The sequence below is a fragment of the Silene latifolia genome, chromosome 1 (genome assembly GCF_048544455.1).
Source record: "Silene latifolia isolate original U9 population chromosome 1, ASM4854445v1, whole genome shotgun sequence".
In the NCBI taxonomy this organism is placed as follows: domain Eukaryota; kingdom Viridiplantae; phylum Streptophyta; class Magnoliopsida; order Caryophyllales; family Caryophyllaceae; genus Silene; species Silene latifolia.
In genome coordinates, this window is record NC_133526.1 from 145,505,912 (window position 1) to 145,522,323 (window position 16,412).

Genomic DNA, 16,412 nt, shown 5'->3' on the forward strand with positions numbered 1-16,412 from the left:
TATTAGGCTCACTCAACTTAAACAAGACCAACAACCTATTGAGTCTTACCTTAGAGACTTTGAGCAAGTAGCCTTGCAATGTGAAGTAAATGAAAAACTCGAACAAAAGATTGCTAGGTTTGGAATTTAAGATTGTTAGTAGGGTGCGAATGCATCAAGTGTTGTCGTTTGAGGAGGCCGTGAATTTGGCATTGAGGGTTGAAAAATTGGAGAAGGCTACTACCACAAAATTAACCGCCAAAATAGGCCCCTCCCAAGCCCAAACCGAAACCAAAATTAATGAACCAACTCCTTAAGACAAAACCCCTACTCTTGACAAAGGCAAAACATTCATGATTTCACACAAAAACACCATGGCCTTAAATAAATGTTATCAATGTTAAGGCTTTAGTCACTTTTCTAAAGATTGTCCAACCAAGAGAGCTCTTAGTAGCTTTGAGGTAGTACATTGGGGGTGAGGATGAAATTCTTGTTTGTGATGATGATGAGGGAGTAAAGGAATAAGATGAGGCTGCCATGGTTTTAGAACCAGATTTAGGATTGAATTTAGTCAGATGGAGAAAATTGAGTACCCAACCTTTGGAAACGAACCAAAGACAACAACTCTTTAGGTCTAGGTACACCATTAAGGGAAGGGTTTGCAATCTTATCATTGATGGTGGGAGTTGTACCAATTTGGCTTCTACTACTCTCATTGAGAAGCTATCCTTACCTACACAACAACATCCTTATCCTTATAAGTTGAGGTGGTTTAACAAAGGGGCTGAAGTTAGAGTGGACAAACAATGCCCATTGTCCTTCTCCATTGAGAAGAACTACTCATATGAGGTCCTTTATGATGGTCTATCTATGGATGCTTGCCATATTCTACTTGGTAGGCCTTGGGAGTTTGATAAATACTCGGTGCGCCATGGGAAAGACAACACCTACACCTTGGAATTGGGCAAGAGGAGGATCATTCTAACGCCACTACTACCAGCCCTCACACCAACAACAACCCCCCCCCCCCCCCCCCATGCTTGAACCCTCCAAGAAAGTATTGTTGATCAATGAGGCAGAAATTATCCAAGAGCCGAATGGTATAAAGGATATCTATGCTCTCCTTGCCAAAGACGTGATCAAAGAACAAGAAGTGTCACTTACTGTCCAAGAGTTGGTTAAGTCCTATGGAGATGTGTTTTCAAATGAACTTCTAAGTGAGCTATCTCCTCTAAAAGGCATTGGGCATCAAGCCAATTTAATGACTGGTGCTACTTGGTCAAACACGGCTGTCATGGGCATGGTCCTAAGGCCACTCAAGAACTACCTCAATAAATGGGACTGCTTATAAGCAAAGGTACTCAATGTGAAGCTCATACACTTGCTCTAACGAACCTCAACAAGAATGACATTGGCAATGGGGTTGCCCTTTCACAAGAATTCAAGACAATTGTTAAATTTGGTCAGGAATGGAATGATGTCAATAAGAAAGAGGAAGAGGTGCTCCACGTCCGTGCTCAAGTCAAGAAAAAGTTTGTTAAGTGCAATGGAGCTTGTAAGACAAGGCCAAGGGGTCCTAAGCAATCCAAAAGCTTTGAGCCCGGAGATCTTGTGTGGATATACTTGAACAAGGAAAGGTTCATCAAAAAAGGAAGGAACAAACTCATTCCAAGAGGGAAGGGTTCATTTAAAGTCCTTGCGAGAATTGGGTTCAATACTTACAAGATTAAGTTCCCCGGAGGATATGGAGTCCATGACATTTTCAACATTGGAGATTTAAGTCCTTGCTATGAAGAGGTTAAGGATGATCATGTCGAGGATTTGAGGGCAAATCCTTTTCAGGAGGGAGATATTCGAACAAAAGAGTCAACGTCAATGATCAAAGCAACACCCGGTTTTGGACCAGCTCGAATTTCGAGGTCCAACGCCACCAAAACCACCTAAGTCATGCAACAACCGGTCAATATAATAATTTGGGAGAGTCTTGAACATTTTTGTCTAGGAAGTTGTGTCCTAAAATGGATTATATCAAGAGTTAGTTTAAGGACACTTCCAAGCTATCACAATTGGCGCGGTTTCAAAGGAGCTAGTACAATGTCGCTTTCAACCTTTTCCTTTTGAACAAGCAAGCTCAAAAGGATCTCTTGACATCCATTTGGGTCTTATACTCAGTTTGTTCGGTCCTTTTGCAGCTATCAAGGAGTCCTCTCTATAATTAAATAAGCAAGAGCAAGCAAACAAAGAAGGGTTGTCCTACTAATTTACTTTATGCTTTATTTTTCAGCTTTGTTTCAGAATGGTGAAAGGCCTTTTGGCCTTTTTTTTATTGTCTTTTGGCAGGCCATTTGTAGCCATTTGATGTATGTATGATGGATGGATAAGATTGTATTGCTTGGTCTATATAAACCAAGCAAACCTAATGAGAAAATCAGATTTGATGAATGAAATATAAACATGAGTTTGAAAACTAAGTTTTCTACTTCCTTTCTTCTTGCTTAGTGCAGAAAATCCCTAATAACTTAGTGTTTGAGGCAGAATTAGTTCATGCTTAGTGATCTTGAACGAAATTCCAAGTCTTGAGCTTGCTTTGTTATCTCGCTCAAGTCATATCCTTGTTTTTCCTTTCATTTTAGCCACAATTAAACAGTTATTTCGAGTGTTCAATCGAGTCATTTTTTATATCAAAACAAGAAAGATCTCGTTTTAGTCCAGAAAGGACAACAATTGACTGAGACACCCCCAAAATAGAATAAGACAACAAATAACCGGGACGGAGGGAGTATTTGCTTTCTACGCTGCCAAAAAAAAAACATTTGCTTTGTGATATCAAAATATATGACTAGGAATCTAGGATCATGAAAAATGAGAAGATAAATAAAATAAAGACAATAATTTTCTATTCTAGTGATCGTTTTAGCAAACGATAATTTTATCAAGGGTCTTTCGTCACAACAACAATTACATAAATAATATTTTTCAAAATAATCATCTTATAAACCTAATTTCCAAACCAACCAATTGATTATTAAACATTCATCATACAAAAATATGTAGAGTGTTAATTAAGCATCAGTCCATCATCTCAATATTAATTTCTCATTCCCCATCTTACATAATTTTTTCAGGAAGACAAAGTATCTGAAAAATCTAAACTCCCATCACTTTAATCCACTTTTTTTTCACAACAATATTTCAATTTAAGGAATTTTTTGATTGCCCTCTTAAATCATGGGAAGTAGAACTTTCTATAAATTGATTCATGTAATGTTGTTTGGTTATAGATTTCGGGATCGTTTGGTTCAAGAAGGTGGAATGGACGGAATTAACATCTCATACCATAGAGGTATGGATTGAGATCTCTATACCACTCTAAACTTGTTTGGTATGTTTAGTTTTTATACTATGGGGGAATGGAGTTGGAAACTTGGGTGGAGATTTAGGTATGAGAATCTAGGGGGTTGGAATGAAGTTAGAATCCATCAGGTATCTAACTCCATTCCAAAACAAGCCAACCAAACACTAGATTTGCCCAAATTCCTTCCTATCCATTCCAAACCCCTCAACCAAATTCATGGGACTCTAATTCCTCCATAATATAGAAAGTCACTTACCTAGCCCTCTCTCGATAAGTGCAACTTTTCCACATGAATTTATTTTCCCCGTGGCAACCAAACAAATTTTTTGCAATACACACAAGAGTTACAAGTTACCAAAGTTGGTTAATGTGAGTGGTAATGTCTCTCATCTCTTAAGGAAGTTGACAGGAGGTCGATTCCCGACTCTTGCGAATGATAAAACCAAATTTGGGAGAGGTATACCCATTAAGTTATCTTCGGTTCCTCAATGGAGATTGTCCTTGTTATCGGTGGGGATACTCCTGGTCAACACAAAAAAAAAACAAGAATTACAAATTCATATGAATTTAAGTTCTTAGGAACTTTATCTTACTATGGTGAACCACACAACCCCTAATTGATAATCGAGATGTGGAGAATTCGTAATATCTTTGTTTTTCCGTGCATAATACATGTACTTATAAAGTCTCGATCAATGCCAGATGATCAGACGTTAATGTATAAGAGGTTCAAAGTCGACTGGTGATTTCAATGTAACTCGATTTAAGATCTATTTGGATTAAAATAATTAATGTGATTGGATTTTAAATTATTTATTTACTCCGTATTTTATAATTAATTTAACGGTTTATTCAAGTAATTTACTTTTAACATAAATTAATTTTCTTGAATACATTTTGACAATTAGTATTTACTCAAAATTATTTCATAAATTCCAATATCGATTTCCAACTTTCGTTCATTTTATCGCTCATTTCTTGTCTTTGTTTTATGTTCGTTTTAATGCAAAATGGGATCCGATTTGATCCCGAATTCCATCTAACTAACCTACCTCACTTTGGGCTTGAGTTACCATGCAAAACACGACTTGGTTAACCCATTTTGTTCACCTAAACTATGATCCAAAAGCCCACACCCAGCCATGACCCATGATCATTCTATCTGAGCACCATACTTCACCATGCCAACGACACTCTGATGCAAGAGATTTTGGCCGACACGTATAAAATAAAAATCTCCAACTTGTATATAATAGACCCACAAAAATTTATAAAAAAAAAATAAACATCTATAAAATAATACAACCCAAAATAAAAATTCATAATTTCTCACCGGATCGGTTTTCTTCTAACACCGTGACCCATCAAATATACATAATAAGGGGGTGTTTGGTTATTAAAGCTTTTAGGGGGTGTTTGCTTCAACTCATAAAGGTATGAGGTATGAGTTTGGAATGAGTCAAACCCATACTTGATGTTTGTTTGGCAAAAATAGAGGTTTCATACCCATACCTCAAACCCATGAGGTATGGGTTTCTCATACCCGGGGGGGTATGAAATTGATACCCATGGGTATCAAAAACTAAAACTAGAAACCATGAAAAAAACTTAAATGGAACATTTTAAATGAAATTTTTTTACATTTATTTGATCAAATCTTCATCTTCATGAGTTTTCAATATCAAAAATAATTATTTCTTATGTTGTATTTTAGATCTTTTTAAACATTGATGAAGTTCAACCTCATTCCACCCAAAATTGAAACAAACACATGGTATGAGGAATCAAATTTCAAACCCATACCACCCCGATATGATTCCTGATTCCAACCCCATACCTATGCGCGAACCAAACGCGCCCTTAAGAGTTGGAATGGATTCCATTCCGGTGTTTTCAGTTGAAGCAGTTTGGAAAGGAATTAGATAACGGATTGTTGAGTTTATCGATCCGGTACTTAAGAGGGGGAGGGGGTGAATTAAGTACCCTTTTAAAAATTAAAGCGAAATTAAACCACAAGGTTGTTCACGAAATTCCTTCTGAAACAATACACGGGCCAATTGAACAGTCTCGGTGAGTGTTCAAACAATCAGAGTTGTGCTGTATTGTTTGTTTAAGCAAATACGTGAATAAAAAAGGAAAACAAACAAAATCAAAAGCAGGCGAAATAGAAAAAAGCAAAAGACACACGATTTTTAACGTGGTTCGACCTACTCTCTAAAGGTCTACGTCCACCCTCTCTCTTATTAATATTTCCTTTATAACCAAACTCGATTACAAAGAAAACCCCCACGATCAACCCCGATCGTGCAACTCGAGTACAACCCCGTACCCCAATAAAAACTCATTCACAAAAGAAAAATTACAACACAAATTGTCTCCTTATATGGTTCAATGAATTAGAACAATAGAGACAAAATATTCTTATGAGTATAAGAACTTGTGTACTCAAGAACGATCTTATAAAGCACGGCTTAAACTAATTTTGCAAAAGACGAGTTTTAAAACGTGAAAAGAAATTTGCAGAAATACACTTTCAAAGACCACGTGAGATGCAATTTGCAAGATAATAACAACTCAAGCTCTCACTATTTTTTGTTGAAAAACAACTGACGTCAATCCTTGCTTTTTATAAGAGGTGTGATTCTATAGGATATGTAACAGAAGATAATTGCAAAAATTTGACCAAATCAAGATCCTTTTTATTAGGCAAGAATATCAATCCAATGAAATATTTTAGCCATCTTATACGTGATGTATTAGATGCCAAACACGAACTTCTCACTAAAGAAATTGAAGATATTTTTATCATAAGCAGAAGAAGTTTCCATCAGAATAATTTTCTATAAGAAACAAATATTATGAAAATTTTGTCAAATAAAATAAGTTGTGATTTATTGGACCGAACAAAAGAGTAAACACACATTTTATACTCTTACATATTTCTAGACCCAAACCAAGACTTGATCCAAGCTTCATCTGTCTTCTCTTCCGAGCAAATATGAAATACTTTTGGACCTATCATACACACGTCTAGCACATACTATTAATTAGGCGGGATATAAAAATTAAGGACTTGTCATCATCAATAAACTAGGTACAACACGAATGAATCCTAACTCCATTCCAGCTTTTTAAAATCCCATACTCACCTCTTCCTTCAAGTTTCTAATTCCATTTTACTCAATTCAATTCTTTTATTATTCCTATTCAAGATCGAATCAAACAACTGCTAACAAATATGAGATTCTTATTTCATACCCTTTATAATACGGAGTATTACATTTCATTTCGTTCCATTTTAACATTTTGAACCAAATGACCCCTGAAAAGGGAGTCATTGACGAGAACGGGGTGCCGACACCCTTTGGGACAAATGCAAAACGATCATTATGAATCTTTCCACCTTCATAGTCCATACATATAGTGCCCCTTCTATATGTAGGACACTCTTATCTTTTCCATCCAAGAACAATGTTTGTCAACTCACTCTATCATCTTCCCATTTTTGACCTATTTCATGAAATATGTATGAATTATTGCTGCTATATTGTTTGTAAAATAGGTCATAAATTATCGTGGGTATAACATTTCCTAAACAATATCGAAGATGTCTTAATTTAGTTGGACAATAGGTCTCAGGTTCAATTCCCCCTCCCCTCTACTATAATGTGATTATGTGCGCGCTTTGTTGAAACAAAAAAAACATTTCCTAAACATTATGGGGAGTATATATGTTAGCTTTTGAATGTACGATCTAAATGCATATACAAATGGAAAATGAGTTAGTGTCACTGACTCACATGCAACAAGTGAGAACTCCAATAATAATAGATGCATCACAGTAAAGACCCTAACAAAATAATAATAATAAGGGATGTATATGAGAGGGTGGCGTCGAAACTGGACGCTACCGGTGACGCCCAATCATTAATCCCAAAACAAATATAGGTAATGTCAAACATGCATGGTCGAATAAAGTTTATGGTTGTCTAAGAAAATATTTTCAACCATCAATTTTCTAAAATATGCCCTAAAAACTAAAGTCACATATTAAGAGACTTAAAATGGAAAGTTTTATGTTAAATATAGCATTGAAATCTGAAAAAAGTGCTTTATTATTTCAATTTTTCTTGATACTTAACAAAAAAACTTTTTATTTTAAGTCTCTTAACTTGTATCCTTGAGGTACATTTAAGAAAAACCAAATCAAAATTTATAAAAATATATAACAATTCACAAATGTAGTTTATGGTGAATAAGAGATTGATTCTTCTTTTTGGAAAAAGGATTATCTCCATTTTTTTTAATCCATTCCTTGTCTCATGGATTATTATATTATTTCACTTATTAACTTTTTTATTCTACCAAAATGGATACAAATACAAAACAGACACATAATACAATATCACATAAAATTTAGGACACAAAACACGCGTTAAATACTCCTTGTAATAATTACATTTTGTTGCTCCACCATTACCATTACCCCCCACTAAATTCAACTATTACTCATGTGACATTCCAAACAATAAAACTCATAACAAATTCACAAGCAACAAACAATATATATATACACTCACATGTCTACTGGTCTGTACCACATCTTAACTATCAAACGACAAACTTACAAACTCTCCCTATCTACTCATCCAGAAAGAAAAAAGCCATGAGAGGCTATAACTTGGTCCTCATCTTCTTCTTCCTCCTCCATCTCCTCTCTCTAGCCCTCGGCAGTCGTCTAAGCCGAACCCAATGCAGCTTCTCAGAGGACAAGGGCTCGACCCTGCGAGTAATCCACGTGACAAGCCCATGCTCACCCATGAAACCTAAAACAACAATGTCATGGGAGGAGAGTGTGATCCAAATGCAAGTACAAGACCAGGCGCGGTTAATGTACCTAACTAGCCTGGTGGCCCGTAAGTCAGTGGCACCGGTGGCGTGGGGAAGGCAGCTCATGCAAAGTCCAACCTACTTAGTCAGGGTCAATATTGGAACTCCACCTCAAACTTTTCTTATGGCTTTAGATACTAGTAGTGATGCTGCTTGGTTACCTTGTACTGGTTGTCTTGGTTGTCCTGCTTCTTCCGCTTTTGCCCCCGATAAGTCTTCCTCTTTTATTGCTCTTGCTTGTGCTGCTCCTCAATGTCAGCAGGTATTCACTTTTTCTTTTTCTTATTTTCATGCTTGTTTCACTCACTACTCACTAGTACTTATTTTGTGATAAATCAAGTGAAATCAAATTGCAAAAGTCGCTTTTTTAGGACTTTACCATTCATTTATTTATGCGACGCGGAAAACTTGATATCCAATTTTAATTTTTATCCGTCTCAATTAATAGTTATCTATATTTGACACCAAGACTAGAGAAATATGTGAGAACTTTTTTGAACTACACAATCAACAATCTCCCACCTACACATGGGAGAGAGTGAGAGACCCACAAAAAAATGTCAAACATCAAAATAGATAATTATTAGGCTAATGATTAAGCAACTAAAAAAGGAAATAATTACTTAATATATGCATTAATTTCATTGAACTGTGTGTAATTTATTTCCTAACTTTTAAATTAATACCAAATTTGGAAGGGTATTAAATACTTAAATACAACCCATTGGGTTGTATACTTGTATTTATCATTTGCCTAATTATTAACTGATACACTTAAAAAAGTAAATAAATAACTACGGTCTAGGATGGAGTGAGTATGAGGTTTTTTTTTTTTTTTTTTTGACAGGTGGACAAAGAAACGGAATTACATGTTAATGGCTCTCTTAGCTAGTCTATGAGTCATTTTATTACAACTTCTAGGGACATAACAAAATGAAAGACAATGGAAATAACAACCTACTCTTAGAATGTCGCTAACAACGACTTTAGTATCCATGTTAACCGGAGTAAAGTCCAAGAGTTGTGCGACCACTTGCAGGCAATCCGAATAAACACACACATGGAGAAGTTGACTCCTCCTAGCCCATTTAAGAGCTTCGAGGATGGCTAGGGCTTCAGCTTGAGAAGCAGATTGCGCATAGCAATTAGATTTCAAATTAGTGAAAATGGTAGCGCCAATATCGTTGCTATTTTTAACAGCCCATCTCAAGCCAGTAGAAAAGTTCGATCTTCAAGGAGCATTCGTATAGATAAGAAAGTGATCTTCACACAAAACGGGGCCAATAAGAGGAAAAGGGGAGAAGGGAGAGTTTACCTAACAAGCCTTAAAATAAGGTGTCATCATACTAATTAATTAGTACTTCTTTCATCTCGATTAGGTATTTACTTTTATTTATGACATAAAAATAAGGAAAGGGGAGAGGACCTTTGTAATCAATCAATCAATACTATATATTAATTCCAGAAACCAAGGGATTTCAATGTAATTAAAAAAAGTTATACAAATTAATTATACTATATAGTTTTAAATCACTGGCACCGTGTGATGGACCCAATTAAGGGATCTCAATGCAAATATTATATAGTTTTGGTTAAAATTAAATTATATAGAAGCTTGGTAATTTTCCTAAACATTTGTAAGAGACTAAAACATGGTCAATTTCCTTAAAATAAAATAATTAATTAAAATGGTCAATTTCCTTAAAATAAAATAATTAATTAAGATGGTCAATTTCAAGGAGACTAAAAGAAAGAAGATGCTTGGTAATTTTCCTAAATATTTATTGAAGACTAGAACATGGTCAATTTCCTTAAAATAAAATAATTAATTAGTATAAACACGCACACTTATGGTATTAATTATTATCATCATAAAATTATATATTAAATTTAAAATCTATACAATTTTATTAAACTTTATAGGTTATTAGATGTATAGAGATGTTAATTATTTAACATACAAAAATATAATATAAGTAGGTTATAAATAATTCAAGTTAGATTCCATAATATATAATATTGCATAATTCGTTCGATTTGATTTAATGCATATATGTAATATATTTATATAAATATATAATCCCCTTAAAATTGCACGCCTAAGTAGTAAAAGTTATTTCGTAGTAAAGAAAAGAATCGTAGTAACATTGGATATAGTTATATGATAGTAATCACTCATTTGAATAGTAAAAGTAACAATATTATCAACGAGATTAGTGAAAGTGGTAGAAACAACAACGGGAGTAATGAAATAATCAATAATGCGTCAATAGTGAAAGTAACAATAATTACGGCGGGAGTAGTGAAATTATCAATATTAATGCGGCAGTAATGACAGTAACAATAATTACGGTGGGAGTAGTGAAAGTAACAATGATTACTTGCAAGTAGTGAAATGTTATTACTATTGTTTCATTAATAAGAGTAAAATATTAATAGCGGGAGTAATGAATTTGTCTCAAAATTTATTTCGTCGTAATTTTAGGATATGTCATAGAAAAATATATTAATGATAAATTTATGGGTTATGCAACTTTAAGTAATTTTATTTAATGAAAAAAAAATTTAATGGTAAGTAGAGGTAGCCCGGGCGAAGCCGAGCACCAATACTAGTTAATCTTATTTGATGATAAGCCGACAATGATACCTTTGGATGCTTATCAAAAGTGTTCACAATATAAATAGATGAACAGATCAATGAGATACTATAAGAAAGAACATGTATGTAAATAAATGAAGGGGAGCGGTGAGGGACTGAGGGTAATACTTAAACAACATACCGAGGGGCCGTTTGGTTCGTCAAAGGGAAAGGGAATGAAATCGAGAAAGAGTAAGGAGAGGAAAGGTATGAGATTACCTATAATTTTATAGGTTGTTTGGTTACAATTAGAAAAAGAATGGTTTAACCATCAACCACCTCCATTCTTTCAACCACCACCTCTATCAACACCACCTGCCACCTATAAGAGCCGTCGGTGCCGACGAACAACTCTCATTGCCGGCACCCCATCGCTCCATCGCCGGTGCTGTCCGAGCGTCTCCTCGCTGGACTTCCCCTCTCCCACTCGAAAAACATCTCACCACCACCAAACAACCACCCAAACACCCTCAACCACCGTCCCAACCACCCGAAATACCTTCTCCCACCCACGAAAACACCAGATCTGGTGGTTGGGAAGGTATTTGAGGGTGTTTGGGTGGTTGTTAGGTGGTGGTGATACGTTCTTCGAGTGGGAGAGGGGAAGTCCGACGGGGAGAGGCTTGGGGCACGGTGAGGAATGGTCGGTGCAGGTGGGAAGGGTGGTCGTCGGTGAGCATGCAGCCGGAGGAAGTGGGTGGCAGGCGCGCTCGTGGTGGGCAGTCATGGTCAAAGCTGGTGGTAGTTGAAGTAATAGGGAATGAAAATTGATTCCCTTGGGGGGTGAGTGGTAAGGAAGTAGATTGTTTTGGGGGTAAGAGATGGGTAAAGGGAATCATTCTTTTGACTAAACAAACACAAACAAAGAGTATTAATGAGTTTAATACCTTTACCCTTTCCTGAATACCCTCAACCAAACAGCCCCTGAGTATTTAATTTATAAAATGATGGATGATATGGGGTTTTTGTTCATCCTTTTGTTCACATTTAACCAAAATGAGATTTAACTTCTTATTTAACGGTACTATTTATTTTAAATTTAATATAGATAAATATATCCATGTGGAATTAATAGGATAAAAGCAAAATGCATTGAAAAAGGTAAAAGATTTGCCATATATACCATGTGGGTTGATATTTAATGGTTTTCAACTTAAAAAGTCCATAATATCGTCTTAAGCAAGACTAGGTGTTTGGTCGGAGTTATATATATATATATATATATATATATATATATTTTTTTTTTTTGATGAGGGTTTAATCCCCCGGGCACATGCAATACCCTGCAAACCACGTGTGTCAGGTAAGACATCCCTTAGAATGACAGGTAACCGCAGTAATCTCTTATAGGGAGTCAAATCCGGAACCTATCAATTCGTTGCTAATATACAACGCTTTGAGGCACTCCCGCGTTCCAATACACTAAAGCCATTTTGGTTAGTTATATTCTCTTTATTATTCAGGTTATAGCATGATCTCTGTATCATTTTAAGTAGGACGAATGTGACACATAAAATCGAGACTCTTTTGACTAGCAACTTGGCTGTTGGACCCTTGATAGCTTAGGACAGCATGCATAAAGCAAGCCTACCTTTGAAAAAGATAACACCACCATCAACACAATTATACGGAGTATATGCCTTCCTATTCTATGCCCTACAATTTATGGATCTTTCTCATTTTCCCCACACTTATTTACTCCCAAGTCCCAATGGACAAATATTATTAATGTTGTATGACATTGTGTTTTTTGCCTTATTAGCTCATTCTGCAACATCTTATTTGGTTTTCAACTTAAAAACCATACGTGCCAACATCTTACATTATTTAGTAAACTTTTTTGCGTAATCAGTCGATATATACATTACCTTCGTATTATATGTACCATTTAATACGATAAACGTAGTTGTTACATCATTAACATTACTGGTTGTGATCATATTTCTTTATCAAAGTTACACTCGCTTTTAATTGTTTACTTTGTAATTTCGTTTTTCAGGTTATAAACCCCACTTGTTTCCAAAATGTATGTACGTTCAACCAAACCTATGGCGGATCAACGATAGCAGCAAACCTCTCACAGGACACCGTAGCCCTAGCTCAAGACTCTGTCCCCGGTTATGTCTTCGGGTGCATCTCGAAAGCAACAGGCACATCAGTCCCACTACAGGGGTTATTGGGCTTGGGTCGAGGCCCATTATCTCTTCTTTCACAAGCCCAAGACCTGTACAAGTCCACATTCTCTTACTGCCTACCCAGCTTTAAGTCCTCGAATTTTTCCGGACAATTGAGACTTGGGCCAGTGGCCCAACCCAAAAGAATTCATTTCACACCATTGCTTAAGAACCCAAGAAGATCTTCTTTGTATTATGTTAATTTAATTGGGATTAAAGTGGGTCGTAAAACTGTGGATATTCCACCAGCTGCTTTGGCCTTTGATTCTACTACTGGAGCTGGTACCGTTATTGATTCTGGTATGTTGTCAAAAAATCCTTATATTTCTTTGTGCATTTTAAATTTTAAATATATATATATATATATATATATATATATATATATATATATATATATATATCCATAAGCAAGCGGGTTAGCTGATTTGGAACTTTTGGGTTAGCTGATTTGGAACTTTTGGCAATTGAGCTAGTGACCATCTAATTATTCTTTTTTTTTTTTCTGTGATTAGGCACGGTGTACACTAGGCTAGCCCTGCCAGTCTACACCGCCGTAAGAGATGAGTTCCGACGCCGAATGGGAAATGCAACCATAACAACACTAGGGGGTTTCGACACTTGTTACACTGTCCCGATCACAGTACCATCAATGACATTCATGTTCCAAGAGTTGAACATGACATTGCCCCAAGACAACTTCCTACTCCACAGTGCCTCCACCAGCACTGCCTGCCTTGCCATGGCCGCGGCCCCGGACAACGTTAACTCCGTCCTGAATGTCATTGCTAGTATGCAACAACAAAATCATAGGGTGGTTTTTGATATTCCTAATTCTAGGGTTGGCATTTCTCGTGAACCTTGTTCTTAGATCAGAGTTGTTGTTTGTTAATGCCAATTTGTTTGTTGGGAGAGCTTATGTTGTTGATGACGAATGATGACGATATGAGATTGTCAGTTTATGATTGCCTATGAATTATTATATGATTCCAGTTAAGGAAAATTAAGCGACGTGTATCAGTAAATCATACAGAGTAACAATGTTCTACTTCTATGATTGCCGAAGATTATGACCATATTGTGGTTAAATTTGTGATAAACATTAAGTCTCATTAGGACGACACTATCCGTCTTAAACTTAACATCTACGTAAGCTTGTGTTTTTTATTTCTCGGGTTCATAGCAGCTCCTTTGAATCGCTCAGTAAAATTGCAACAATTTAATTACGGCCTTGACTGTAGGAAGTTTTTTTTTTTTTTTTTTTTTTTTTTTTTTTTTTTTTTTGTTTACACATTAACAATGTATCAAGCTTAAGATCTCAATTAAAGACAAATTTATAAACTTTGACTCTTAATGATGATTTAACTTGTTATAAACTTAATATAGATAGATATAGTAAGAGATACGAAGTAGTACCTAAACATAGAAATAATACTCCCAATATTCCTGTTATTTTTTATCTATTCATTTTGACACAAAAACATATAAATTGAGAAAATAGAGAAAACTAATGATAAATAGAGGAACTCTTTCAGATATCCACTTGCCCATTCACCATTACTTGTGCACTTGTATAAATTTACCAAAAGTAGAAAAAGATAAAAATGAGTAATATACCCAAAATGTTGATAGATAACAATGCGAGCTAGTGACAGTCGGGCGGCGTCAGCAATTGACGACGATGATGAGATTGATTAATGTAGGGGTAGTAGGCTGAATCGAAGAGGACATCCCACCTAAAAAAGAATGATTAAAGTGATTTAAAGACACCCAAATTGACCAAACTTGGCAACATTAGTTAATTAATTCTTTGTTTGTAATTACAATCATCCTTTTATCCCACCACTCCACTGTACAGCACCCACCATTCACCATTATTGTGATTGTTGGTTGCAATGGATTCAGAAGAAAAGGAAAAAGAATCAGCGCTTAGAACAAGAGCGGAGTCCCTAATAACCAAACTGAGTTCAGTCTCAGACGAAACACGAAGCAGCGCACTGTGCAGGCTCCGTCTCCTTACCAAATCAACACCCTCCATCCGTGCTTACATCACGACTATAGACGACGGTGCTGCCCTCTCATACCTCTCTGAATCCCTCTACTCAACATCCTCAGTCACTCAAGATAACGCCGCAGCTACTCTCCTTAATCTCTCAATCAGCTGTCCAGACACCCTTATGGCAACCCCCGGCCTCCTCCACGCCATCTCCCACTCACTCTCACAACACAGCAACAACTACTCTCCTTCCGCCGTCCAATCTGCCGCAGCCACACTCTACTCCCTCTCCCTACACCCGGACCACCGTGCCACCATCGGATCCATGCGCGATATCCTTTATACCCTCCTCGACATCGTCTCCATACCTAATTCCCCTTCCCGAAGCGTCAAGGACTCCGTTAAGGCTCTCTTTGGTCTCTCACTTCACCCTCCTAACCGCGATACCATGCTCTCCTTGGACGCAGCTGGGGTTCTCTTCGGACGTATTGTCCGAGACGGGAGGGTTGGGATGCTTGAGGATGTCACTGCTGTTGTCGCTCAGCTGGCTGGGTCTCATGCTGCTCCTGTCTCATTTAGGACTGTTGGTGGGGTTAGGGTTTTGGTTGATTTGGTTGGGTTGGATGCCACTCTTAGGGTTAGGGAGAATGCGGTTGGGGCGTTGCTGAGGTTGGTCGAGTTTGGGGGTGAGGCAGTGGCTGACGAGATTAGAGAGGTTGGGTTAGGGGTCATTTTTGATGGATTAGGGGAGGTGGTTCATTGTGGGAGTGATAAGGCCAAAATAAGAGCTCAAGCTTTGATGGATGTTCTTGAGAGTGGTATCAGCAGCAAAATGTCTTCCTTCAACTTTTCTCAGTATGGGACTCACTTTGCCTCTGGTCCTTTGTCCGATTCATCTCGCTCTTCTTATTGATTAATCAACCTTTGTAATGATGATGATGCTTGCATTGTTTTTTAGGATTTTCATTTATTTGTTGGATTTGGGATTTGATCAAAGTTATCCAAACTTAATTGGGAAGTAGAGTAGTGTATTTAGTTATTCTTGTAGATGAATTCAGGGCTCATGAGCTCGGAATGTATGAAAGCTTTGCTTCATTGTGAACATATTCTGACTGTAATTACACTAATATGAAATTCAACCTCCAAGATGGCTTTAGTCTTAATTGTATGTCATCGTTTACTTGTCAAGATTTTTTCTGCTTTAAGCCAACTATATTCATCTTTCCATTTCTTAATACAGCAAAATAATACGGAGTACTCCGTCCGTAGTAGTAGTCACCAGATGAACATTTGTAACTTTCTTTGTTACTGCAAGGTCTGCAACAACTCAGTTGTTACCTTGTATTCTCATTCTTAGAATGCTTGTTATACTGTATTTTGCTC

The 16,412-nt window shown here is 36.6% G+C and overlaps 2 protein-coding genes across 2 annotated transcripts; both read left to right on the plus strand.

The window, feature by feature from the left end:
• The first annotated feature begins 7,803 nt into the window (after window positions 1–7,803).
• Window positions 7,804–14,058, plus strand: LOC141610173 (aspartyl protease AED3-like). The gene is made up of 3 exons (XM_074428605.1): window positions 7,804–8,486; window positions 12,862–13,336; window positions 13,549–14,058. Exons 1-3 carry the CDS (start codon window positions 8,001–8,003, stop codon window positions 13,902–13,904), a joined length of 1,317 nt encoding a protein of 438 aa, XP_074284706.1. The 5' UTR covers window positions 7,804–8,000; the 3' UTR covers window positions 13,905–14,058.
• An 870-nt stretch (window positions 14,059–14,928) lies between these two features.
• Window positions 14,929–15,942, plus strand: LOC141657424 (uncharacterized). The gene has a single exon (XM_074464662.1). The coding sequence runs from the start codon at window positions 14,929–14,931 to the stop codon at window positions 15,940–15,942; it is 1,014 nt and encodes a 337-aa protein (XP_074320763.1).
• Window positions 15,943–16,412: the final 470 nt, after the last annotated feature.

What these genes read in the sequence shown, in the direction of transcription:
- LOC141610173 (XM_074428605.1), top strand. Translation starts at nt 8,001, where the DNA reads ATGAGAGGCTATAACTTGGTCCTCATCTTCTTCTTCCTCCTCCATCTC. An exon ending in CTGCTCCTCAATGTCAGCAG is followed by an intron (nt 8,487 to 12,861) that starts GTATTCACTTTT and finishes TTCGTTTTTCAG; the next exon opens with GTTATAAACCCCACTTGTTT. An exon ending in TGGTACCGTTATTGATTCTG is followed by an intron (nt 13,337 to 13,548) that starts GTATGTTGTCAA and finishes TTCTGTGATTAG; the next exon opens with GCACGGTGTACACTAGGCTA.
- LOC141657424 (XM_074464662.1), top strand. Translation starts at nt 14,929, where the DNA reads ATGGATTCAGAAGAAAAGGAAAAAGAATCAGCGCTTAGAACAAGAGCG.